The sequence below is a fragment of the Colobus angolensis genome, unplaced genomic scaffold, assembly GCF_000951035.1.
Source record: "Colobus angolensis palliatus isolate OR3802 unplaced genomic scaffold, Cang.pa_1.0 Scaffold126, whole genome shotgun sequence".
NCBI classification, from domain to species: domain Eukaryota; kingdom Metazoa; phylum Chordata; class Mammalia; order Primates; family Cercopithecidae; genus Colobus; species Colobus angolensis.
The window spans coordinates 5,807,839-5,818,704 of record NW_012113808.1 but is presented as its reverse complement, the minus strand read 5'-3'; the positions used below and the strand labels follow the sequence as shown (position 1 = coordinate 5,818,704).

Here is a 10,866-nt window from a genome sequence, read left to right as displayed (position 1 = left end):
AGGGGGGGCGGGCAGGAGAAGGAGAAACGCAGTTGGGGGGCGGAGGCCTGAGTACATAACATGTTGACTTCGAGTGAAATTAGATCAGTCAGAGCAGTTCGCAGTGACTGATCTCTCCTCCCACCCTACATTCTCTTGGCTGGACTCTCTCCTCCTGGCTGATTCTGGTCGCCCTGGACACTCCCTCCGTTCTTTCCCAGGAGTGCGGTGGCTGCGGGAGCCGAGTCCCAGCGGACACGGACGTCAGACGCATCGTTTCTTCTCCTCTACAGGTCCTCCCGGCCCGGCCCGAACATGCTGGACGGCCTAAAGATGGAGGAGAACTTCCAAAGCGCGATCGACACCTCGGCCTCCTTCTCCTCGCTGCTGGGTGAGTGTTCAGGCCGTGCGTCCTGGGCTCACTCGCTTTCCCGCCTGGCCCTGAGGTCTGGAGCCCGGCTCTCTGGGACCTGGTCCGCGATAGGGGAGCTAGCGCCCCTCTTCATGCACTAAACTGAGCCCCATCACTATCTGTCCGTCAGTCCTTGTGGGTCGTCCCTATCCAAATAAATCCAACAAGCCGCCCCAGGCCTCACGCACCGGGCACCGAATTCCCCAAAGCCGCGAGGGGCGGGCGAGCTTGTTCGCAGGCGTCTGAGTGGCAAGTGATTAAAAACACCCAGGGCTGGATTTTTAATCTCGGAGCTGATCGACGTCTCATAAATGCCGCCCTCTTCTCACGGCCTAGAGGCAATAGCAGCCCAGACCCGAGGCCTGGAGCGCCCAAGTTCGAGGCGGCTTCTCTCCCCCACCAACTCCAGCCACAATTTCAGCCATAGGCACGGCCGAGAGAGACTTTTCCGGGCCGGTAGGCAGCTCAGCGCAGGGATTAGACCGCGCGGCGGGGCCCTAGCCTCCGCATTAATTAACTGGAGCTGGATGCCGGGTCCTGTGGGTCCCCCCTCACAACTCCTTTGCAGCTACAGAGTAGGAGCAGCGAGTCAAGGACCCTGGAAGAGTGTCCACACACGGGTCTTGCAGAGCTGAAGCCAGACATTCTGGTTACGGCTTCCCCACCCACTCCGCCCTCGGAGCTTTTCAAGTTTGGGAAGCCCGAGTTTTATTTTATTTTATTGTATTTTTAGCAGGAGGGATTTTTCGTTCTGTCCTTTAAACTTCTTGACTCTTTCACTCGGAACCGCTAGAGCGGCATAAATGTGGAGGATGAGACAGTTCTGCTGGAGAAACCAAATCCAGAGAGGAATCTCCCCGCCTCCAACACCCCAGATGAAACGAAATCACGTGCACTGAGCGCCCCTCTTTGAACCCCCCTTTCGGGAACTTTTGGACTTGCTCAGCCTCGGAAGAGAGCGGAGGCCAGAGCAGGCAGTACCCGGGCGGGTAGCGGGTGCGGATTTATGTATACAGCGGGCGTCGCTTTTTGCTCTGTGCCCTCGGTCCGGCCCACGTTCGCTCTCAACGCCCAGGTCGTGGCCCAGGACGCCGAGACCCTACCGAAAGAAAATAGAATTGTAAAATTGAGATCTATCTCGCTGCTTCTCCTAACCTTCCTCGTCCGATCCCCAAAGCGGCAGGTCCAGCTCCCGAGCCGGTGGCCTGGCCTCTCGGAAGGGGAGAGTGGACAGAGAGTGCAGCCGGGAAATGGGGAGCGCAGGAGTGTTGGTACGGGGGGGGGGGGGACAAGCGCAAGAGTGTTGTTACTGTGGGACAAGGCCTTCTTTCAATAGCTGTGAAAAGTGCCAGTAAAGGTGGCCAAGCGTCGCCACCTGAACCACCTCTCCGCCCCCTACAAACTAAAGGAACAAAGCACAAAAAGTCCAAGGGGTAGCAAAGAGTGGATTCCTTGCCTCCGCTGAGTCGCTTTGAGGCCCGTTTCGCCCTCAAGCACTGCTGCCGAACGCGCCTGGCATCGGGAATCCCGGCCGGGACACTCCGCGGCTTGCTTCTTCCGCTAATTTTTTCCCTCCCTGTGTTTTGACGCTTCTTAGTTATGAAAAACTCATGTGCAATTTGCATGCCAGTCAAGACGCAGCGGTTTGGGGTTCATCGATTTGAATAATATTAGATTTGCTATGGAGTGAGACTACATTTTTCTGTACCCCCAGGACTTTTTAGGAAGAAAAGAGAAAATTTTGTTTCCCCTCAAAAAATAGAACAGAACTCTGCGTTTTAACAAAGAAAAATCCAAATTGTTCTTATGCATTCTCAGTTTTTAAAACAGTCAGAGACAGGCATAGTGATTTAATAATTAATTACGACATAATAAACCTGAGAGCACAAATTTGTATGTAATTTAATCTTACAGGATGTGCACACGTTTGCGAGCATACCTGGGTGTGTTTGTTAATTAAAGGCCAATTACTGATTTCTGTACCCTCCTCCGCTAGGAATTAAACCTTCTCACATAGTCTCCGTTTGTTAGAAACGCCACTTGGTTTGATTTTTTTCCAAGTCTCAGCTTGGTTGATTAGCAGAGACTCCCTGGGTTGGGGGGCGCTGGGGGAATCCGTGGGTGTGAAGGGATCAGGAGCGGGTCCCGGCCAGGTTTGGCATGGTCGACCTGCCCGGGCTGCTCACCCGCGAACGTCTGTTGCGGCTACAGGCAGAGCGGTGAGCCCCAAGTCTGTCTGCGAGGGCTGTCAGCGGGTCATCTTGGACAGGTTTCTGCTGCGGCTCAACGACAGCTTCTGGCATGAGCAGTGCGTGCAGTGCGCCTCCTGCAAAGAGCCACTGGAGACCACCTGCTTCTACCGGGACAAGAAGCTCTACTGCAAGTATGACTACGAGAAGTAAGTGGCCGCGCCCCCGCAGCGCTCCCCACGCACTGGCATCAGTGTGCGTCGAGGACTTTGTCCTCCTTTACCCTAGTCCTTTTCTGGAAGGCCCAAGAGGCACGCCCAGCGAGCAGAACTTCCCTTCAGCCCAGTCGTGTACATTGTCTCTCACGGGAAGGTGGTAGGGCAGAGATCGGCGCGGGTGCGCGCAACGGTGGCCCGAGTCCCGCAGAAGTGCGCGCGACGGCTCTCCTCCACGGTCTGCTCGCCTACCTTCTAGTCCTCCCAGGCCCCTTTCTCTGACTCGGCCATTCCCGGAGGCCACTCTTTGTTAGCCTTGGAATCCCTCAAGTTTGGTCTCCCCCAAGCTTGGTCTCCACTTTTTACCGGGGTGCCCTGCGGGTTGCCAGTGACCCCGTGTCTCCTTGCTGGTTCTCAAGCCATGTTACCCTCGTGTCCGCGCCAGCTTCGCGCCTGTGCGGTGCGGTGAGACTGTACTGACCCCGCAGCTTCTGTCCCCTGTGCCCTGTGCGCGTTTCCCGCTCGGGTTTGTTCGCTGGAGTCCGGACAGTTTGGGCTCGGAAATGGCGCTCCTGCCATTCGGAGCTAGGCGCACAGCCCGTTCGCCCTTTCACTGTCGCCTTCCTGGTTTTCTCCAGAACCCTCTGATGCAGGGGCTTTTAGGACAGTAGTTGGGGCCTGAACTGAAGCCCTCTCCTTCAACCTGTGCCTCCACCCTAGTTCAGGTGTGGGTATGCTCTTCTGCCACGGAGCGGGTTCAGTTCCTTCCTGTCCACACGAACGTTCTAGCACGTTTAGAGGAGAAATGGGAGGCAGGCATTTAAGAAAGTGGATATTTCGAAACCAGATTTTTATAACACCAAAGTCTGGATGAGGCCAGAAAGTGAGAGGCGGAGAACTTCCTTATTCTCTCCGGGCGTGCCGGGAGGAGCTTAGGAGGTGTAAGGAGAGGGAACGGTTTTTCCTTGCGAAATGTTTAATTAATAAGGGTATTGGCTTTGCAGAGCTTTGGAGATTATTGAAGAAAAGTGGCTGATCCAGAAGTCTCTTTTTTTTTGTGCATTAGGACTGGTGTAGGTTGACTGTGTGGACGCGCGCGTGCACGCGCAAAATTCTGCATTTGTCACTGGTGAATGAAAGGAACAGCATTACATGAAGATAATCAAAGGAAGGTCAGCGTGCGTGAAAAGCAGTTCTATCATGTTATTAAAAACACAATGAGAGGGGATGAGCGGGAGAAGTCTCTGTATAGGAAAAAACACTGAGAATAAATAGAAGTATTTTCTTTTCCTGCTGTCTGGGGCTATGCAAGTTTAAAAACTTGACAAAGTGATTAGACCCTGTGACCACACAAAAAAATTGTTTCTGCCACTCCGCCTTTTTGCCCAAAAATGCTCGAATTTTACCCCCATGTGGAGAGAGTACTAGGCATTTTTTTTTTATTGTTTTGAAAAGATAATAGCTTGGTTTTTTTCAGAACTAAAAGAATGTGTGCTCGATTTTGGAAGAATTGGACAATACAGAAATATATAAAAAGTGAAAACTCCTTATGACGACCTGTGAAGTGATCATTATGGATAACATTTTTGAAAGAAGATATGCCTGTCTCTATTCTTGGTTGTCTGTTTATTGACATGGTGTCTGAGTGAAAAGTGTAATTTTTAGGTAGTTAAATAGATTTAGCCCACACAACTTCAAGTATCACCTTTGAATAAAGCTTCTGGCTGATTGCTCGCTTTTTTCTCTCTCGCTTTTCATCGAAAGGTTTTGGTATTGTGTAGACCCAATCTTTAACTTTCTGCTTATAGATTACTGAAATGTCCACATCCTTCAGGCACAACACTGGCAAATTCACAAGTATTGGGGCTTAGGAAAGGATTTGGATTGTGAATTTCTATTCTGTTTGTTAAAAAAAAAATCACGAATCAAAGAAGGCTTAAGGGTCAACACAGCTGTCTGGCCAGTCAAATCTTCTTTAAGGAAGTCAGGCTGTGTCAAGAGGAGAAGAAACAGTTGTTGTAAAGTACTTAACACAACAATGTCCCTTCCATTTCAGCCCTCCAGGTTTGGCGCGGTTTGGGCTTATTAGCCCAGGAGGGTCAGTTCTCTCCTCACAAAGCTATTTCTGCAAAGGGAAAATTGCAGGGATCAACTTGCCAGCTGTTAGCCAGAACCAAGAAGATTTTACAGAGGGATGTGAGCTACATTGTTCAGAGAGGTGCTGACATTTCAGTGAAGGATTTTAATTTTATTTAAAAAATATTTTTGGAACCATAGATTTCCAAAATTGATTTTTTTGTCCTCTTTAGCTCATGGCATCATAGCAGTACTGGCCTGTGCTTAGCCCATCAATTGCTTGTTAGGTTAACTTATTCCTTTTTAAAAATTCCTTTTTTCTCTTCTCTATCCTCCATTCCAATTATATTATTTTCCAATAAAATAGGGTTTTAATATATTTGATAATCTTAATGGTCTTCATCTGCATGGTGGTATCTGTAGGAGAAAAAGGAGAGAGATTTTTATTTGTTCTGTAAAAAAAATTAGGCTCAGGACACACTTCTGTATTCAGTAAGCTTTTATGGAGCTTCTATATGCAAGACGCTAGGCTAGATGAGGAGAGGACAATGAGAAAAAGTCTCAGAGCCTGCCTTCAGGAGGCTTATAGCTCAACACTTTTTCCATCTGTGTTGTCCTTGCCATCAAGTATTTATCAAAGCCTTCTTCCATTTAGAGTGTAGGACTAGATATTGCACAGAAGCTATCGGGAATGGCCAGATATTTATCCTCCAGAGGGAACACAACTCAGTTTTAGGCAATAGTCCTGAAGCAATGACAAAGAGCATTTTTCCTTTTTAAAAAATACAATTGTAAAAATAGCTTTGCTTTTTTTTTTGGTGGATCTTTGAAAAATTTGAGGCCAAACAAAGTAAATGGGAAGAAAATGAGGTGAAAGTTAAGTGGTAAGACAATGTTGATGGTAAGTTAGGGAGCACTTAATAAAAAATGAATATGCAGGCAGTGCCTTGGTTTCCAAATTTCATGAAATTCAAATGCTGTTTCTACACATTTGAATGAAAGAATATATAGTGAATGCACAGTTTTCAGTGTCAATCATAGGCATAATGTTAACAAAGCAAGTTTATCACATTTATCTTAGCCATCTGTATGTGAATTTCTTGCTGTTGGGCAGTTTTGCATTTGAATTCTTAGCTGTCTGTTTATGGTGTTAGGCAACCAGTTAAAAAGTTAAAATTTCATTCTCTCAACTAGTTGTTACACCTTCACAATGTCAAACACCAAGTTTTTCTAATTAAAAAAGCAGAATTAACAGTGACGTCTTGCACACACAACTATTCATCGAAAGACTTCAGGATGTTTTATTAAGTATTTTTCTCATATACTGCGATGCCATTAGGAATAATTTATCTTCTGATTACCCCCAGAAAATGAGCATTTAAGGCAAGAGTGTGGAACACTGATTTACTAATGTATAGAAATTAAGAACTGAAGGCTATCTTTGTTATGACATGTCAACATGGAAAAATTGCTAGTTTGGTGGGATGACAACATTTACACAATTGATGAATCTGTACCATGTCATATGAAACATGAGGATAACATAGATGTAGATGTTTTGAAAGTGGATTCAACTGTCTTCAACGTTCCTGAAACTTAGCAGACAACCAGAATATTTTCCAGCCTAGGGGACTTCTATTTATATAACGGTTGTTCCCTATTTAACTGAGTCCTCTATTATCTGGTTAGTTTGGAGTTTTCCCTGAATTTGTTCCAAACAAATACTGCAGTTGGACTTCAGTCCGAGACAGAAGAGACTGCTGAATAATGGGAATGTGGTAATACAATAGATAATTAAGCCCTCTGGAAGGGATCCCACAGTTAAATCAAGTTTTTATTGTTTCTTTCATGTGCCTGGCTCTGTGGGTCAGGCGGGGCCCTCTGCCCTCACATATGAAGTTTATCATGATCCCTTGGATTGCTCTGGACATCCTAGGAGCAGTGTGGGATAGTATTGCTGTCATCAGGGCTGTTCTCACAACATCATAACTCCCCGCATGTCAGCAAATCACAGGCCTTGGGAAACCTTTCCTCAAAGAGCCAGTGGACGTTTTCTTCCCTTTCTTTTGGAGCAGACCAATTTTCCAAAGAAAGGGACTGAAAAAGGGGAAAGTGGCTGTCACACTTGGAGCTTTCTCTGCATCTTTCTTTGGACCGGCTGATTGGCAGCTCCATGGTGAAAAAGACTTGGGTAATGATATCTATTAGCATCAGTAATGAACTAATTCTGCATTTTATCAAGGTAGTCGAGGAAGTGTGTGTGTGTGAGGAGGAGTTAGTTTAGTTTTATTACTGTGACATTACTTGGAGATCAAAATTGGGCATGCAGTTACTCATGAAAGGGGCCGGCAGATGGAATGACAGAAGCAATTGTTACATTTTTGCTTTACTTTATCTTTTGTTGGCCCCACTCCTGGCACAATAAAATTTCAGGAATATAAAAATCAAACATAGCTAGGCAATAAACTGATGTCTGTGTTAAATTGCAGGGGGCTTAGCTCTGCGTAAGCACCATCCATGGGCTGTGGTTGTGTTTGTGCAGGCACTTAATCTCTCTCTTTTTCTCCCTTTTTAATTTTAGAGGGTGATTGGAAACATTCCCTGCTCAGAGGTGTTTTCTCTTTTTATATGTATTGGTCCCTGGGAAAGACTTTCTTGGAATCTAAGACTTAAAATTTTGAAATAAAATTAGATAGCAGGAGTAGATATTAACAGTATTCTGGGAATTAAAATACTAGGTATGAACATTCCTTTTTACAGTAGGCTTATGGGATTCTTTTGATCCTTACATAAATGGAACACATTTTTGAAAGTTATTTATTCAGTCTAGTTTTACATATTACACCTACCTGGCTAGGAAATAGCTTTTGATATTCAGATTTTAGTGCCAGTAACTTTCCTGATCGTTCATTGTGCTCTTGCTTTTTCATTTTTCTTATTTATAACATTTGTATTAATCGAAAGACCACTAATTTCAGGGAAGCCTCTTCATTATTGCTTTTTAATTCTGGGAAGGTTTTTGGAGATAGTGGGCAGGAGCTGTTTCTCTAATGAGAACAATTCCAATTATTTCATTATCAGCTATGTTTTCTTTTATAGTCAAATTATTTAGGTCATAGTGTTTAGAAGGGAGAAAGTAGACAAAGGTTTAAAATGCTCATGATACGATCAGAAATTTACTAAAGCATCTTAGAATAAATGCATTTTACAAAATGGCATTGTTGGATTTTATGAAGTTCAAAATAACCAATGCTGAATGTTACAATCTTGGTTATTAAGTACAGATATACAACACTGGAAAATGAATTATGAGGAAAAAAGCACAATCACATCCACAAGAGAAAGATTTAAAAATAATTTCTGCTCTAACTCTGAAACCTTAGCTCTACGTCAGTGTTTTTCAGTTTTCTTTCTTTCTTTTTTATAAACATTTTTCTGACATGAATTTGTAAATGCTCTTTCGCATCTTCAGAGAGAAGTTCCCATATGAGCCACTTGGAGGGTGAGCTAGAGGGTTCGGGGCTGGATGGGGTGAGATGTGCCTCTCCTACTCTCTGCAGAGAAGCAGAAAGGCTCCTATGTGGGGGGGCTCAGCCCTATTTCCAGCATGGCTGAGGCTTCCTCTTAGGAATATTCTATATGTTTTTCTTCAAGAAGTCTCTTAGGAACATTAGACAGTCGCTGCCTTTTCAGATTTGGTTGGGGGAAGTTGGTGATTTTAAGAGCAAAGTGTAGAAAAGGTTCTGGAGCAAATATCACAGAGGACAAAGAAAAGATGCCTTTTTCCCCTTTGGGCCCCCTTAGAAGGGCCTGTTTTCTGAAAGAGAGGGAGATTCTAGTTTGGAACCCCATAGGATCAACATTTTCTCCTTAGTCTCCTTTGACTAGCATGATATGAGGTATTTTAGTCATTTTATCATAACTGAAATTAGTTACGTTAGCATTGACCAATGTCGACTGCATCTTTGTGTCTCCTTGTCATATCTTAAATAAAATCTGTCCAACCGTCTTGCTAAAATGAAGCGAACACCCCCCAAATGTCAAATTGTTATTTTAGTAAAGCACAATTATCTGTCTATATTTTTAACCAAGATGAAATTAATAAAATTGCTATGGCCCTGGTGTTAATTAACGGGAGGATTAGAGCTATATCGGCTAAAAAGGAGGTGTAAACACTGTAATCTTGCTACATGTTTGTTTTCACACTACTGAAAATAAATAAAATGAGACTTAGGATAGGGATTAAGTTTCTTTTGGCATTAGACAGCAGATGCAACTGGAATGCAGTAGAAACCCTGAAGTATTAGTGAAGACATGGTGCAAGGAAGAAAACTGTAGCCCTACATCGGTTTCCTGCCCTGTGGGTATACTTAGTCCCGTCACAAATAGCCCCATCTGGGTAGTTAAAAAAGGATTTTGAAAGCCTACCCCTGTGCTGTTCTTTACAGTGGTGAACCAAGGCAACCAAGTCATCTGTAGAGCTTGTCGCCTTGCTGCCATGCACAGATTAGCTAGAATTTAATGAAACGATTGCCAGATTCCCCATTATTGCACCATAATGTCATAACAACTAAAAATACAAAGTGGACTGTGCTTTTCCTAGTCCTCTAACTGAAGTCACATGAAAGAGTTTGATCTCTTCCAGCCTTTCAAGATTTCAGTTTGGGAATCCTATTTTTGGATAACAGCAAATATGTCTGGCCTTTCTGACTCTCTGGGCCTCCAGTGTATCCTTGCACCAATAGATAGATCTGTGTTTTATTATTATTGTTGTATAATAGAGTGATAGATAGAGCTATCTATCTCTGAGAGCTATCTGGCCACTATGGATTGGACTGCCTTATCCTACAGGTCCAATTGAACTCCATCTGTATTAAAAATATCTTAAATGTCCACCGTTGCTGGGAATGGACCACATGCTGTATCTGGACTTCACATCTGCCTCTGTCCCCTTCTCCCTCCCTTATACCCTGTGGAATTCTATTAACTTGACTCTTGCAACCACCTATCAGATGTTGCTTAAACTCCATTTCGTCAACTGCCTCAGTTTTTGCCCAAACCATTTTTGTGGACTGTTAGTGTTCTTTTGATTTTCTAATTAGCCATTTATTTATTTAGTAGAGACAGAGTCTTGCTATGTTGCTCAGGCTGGTCTCGAACTATTGGCCTCAAAGTGATCCTCCCACCTTAGCCTCCCAGAGTGCTGGGATTATAGGCATGAGCTACTGCACCTGGTCTAATTAGCCTTTTAGATACACAAAATAACAGTCACGTGGCCACTCAGTTGGGTGAGGCTCAGGCAAATAGATGGTGAGTGGCATAACTCTCAAGTATGCATGACCTCATGACCATTACTCTTTGGGTAACCATTTAGGGGCCTCTAAAAACCTTTCTGACCATGCCTGGTACCTTAATGGATGCTGGATTATGTCCTGCTACTAAGGTGGGTGTGTTTTGGTGGGTGAGAGAGGTGCCAAGTGCCTGAGTCTGATGCTGTCACCAATAAACCAGGAGAATCATTTGGCCAGAAGCCTGGCATTCGGTAGGACGTAAACACGTCACTCATTCTCAACTGTTGTTACTTCTTTGAACATCACACTTATCCAGCCTGGAAAGAAGCATCCTTCATCTCTTGAGCACCAGGTTCTACTGCTGCGATGAGAGGAGCTCTTTGGAGCAGCTTCCTCTCTAATTCCATCCCGCCCCTTCAGTTGCACAGCAGCCACGCCTTGACTCACAATTCTGTTGCCTCCTCCCTATCAAGCCTCAGGAATCTTTAAAAGGACTTTTCGAAACAAAACAAAACACCCCCTCCTGAACTCCAGATTAGCCTCTTAAGCTCATTAAAGTTCCTTTAAATACCAAAATGTTGGGCTCCTGGGGACTATCCCCCCAAACCATATTTTCATTCTTAACATTGTTGTCATTCATTGTGCAACAGATTAAGGCCAGCTCCCTCTGGGCCCAGAAATAGGCCCCCTGTCTCTGCAGGAGG

General features: G+C 44.8%; 1 protein-coding gene across 2 annotated transcripts in view; it reads left to right on the top strand.

The window, feature by feature from the left end:
* The window catches only part of LMX1A (LIM homeobox transcription factor 1, alpha), a 156,462-nt gene that overhangs the window by 916 nt on the left and 144,680 nt on the right, over nucleotides 1-10,866 (top strand). For both annotated transcript variants that reach the window (XM_011933354.1, XM_011933353.1), the window contains exons 2-3: nucleotides 273-370; nucleotides 2,603-2,789. In XM_011933354.1, coding sequence (XP_011788744.1) covers nucleotides 295-370; nucleotides 2,603-2,789 — 263 coding nt within the window. In that variant the 5' untranslated portion in view covers nucleotides 273-294. The remainder of the gene's footprint in view (nucleotides 1-272; nucleotides 371-2,602; nucleotides 2,790-10,866) is intronic.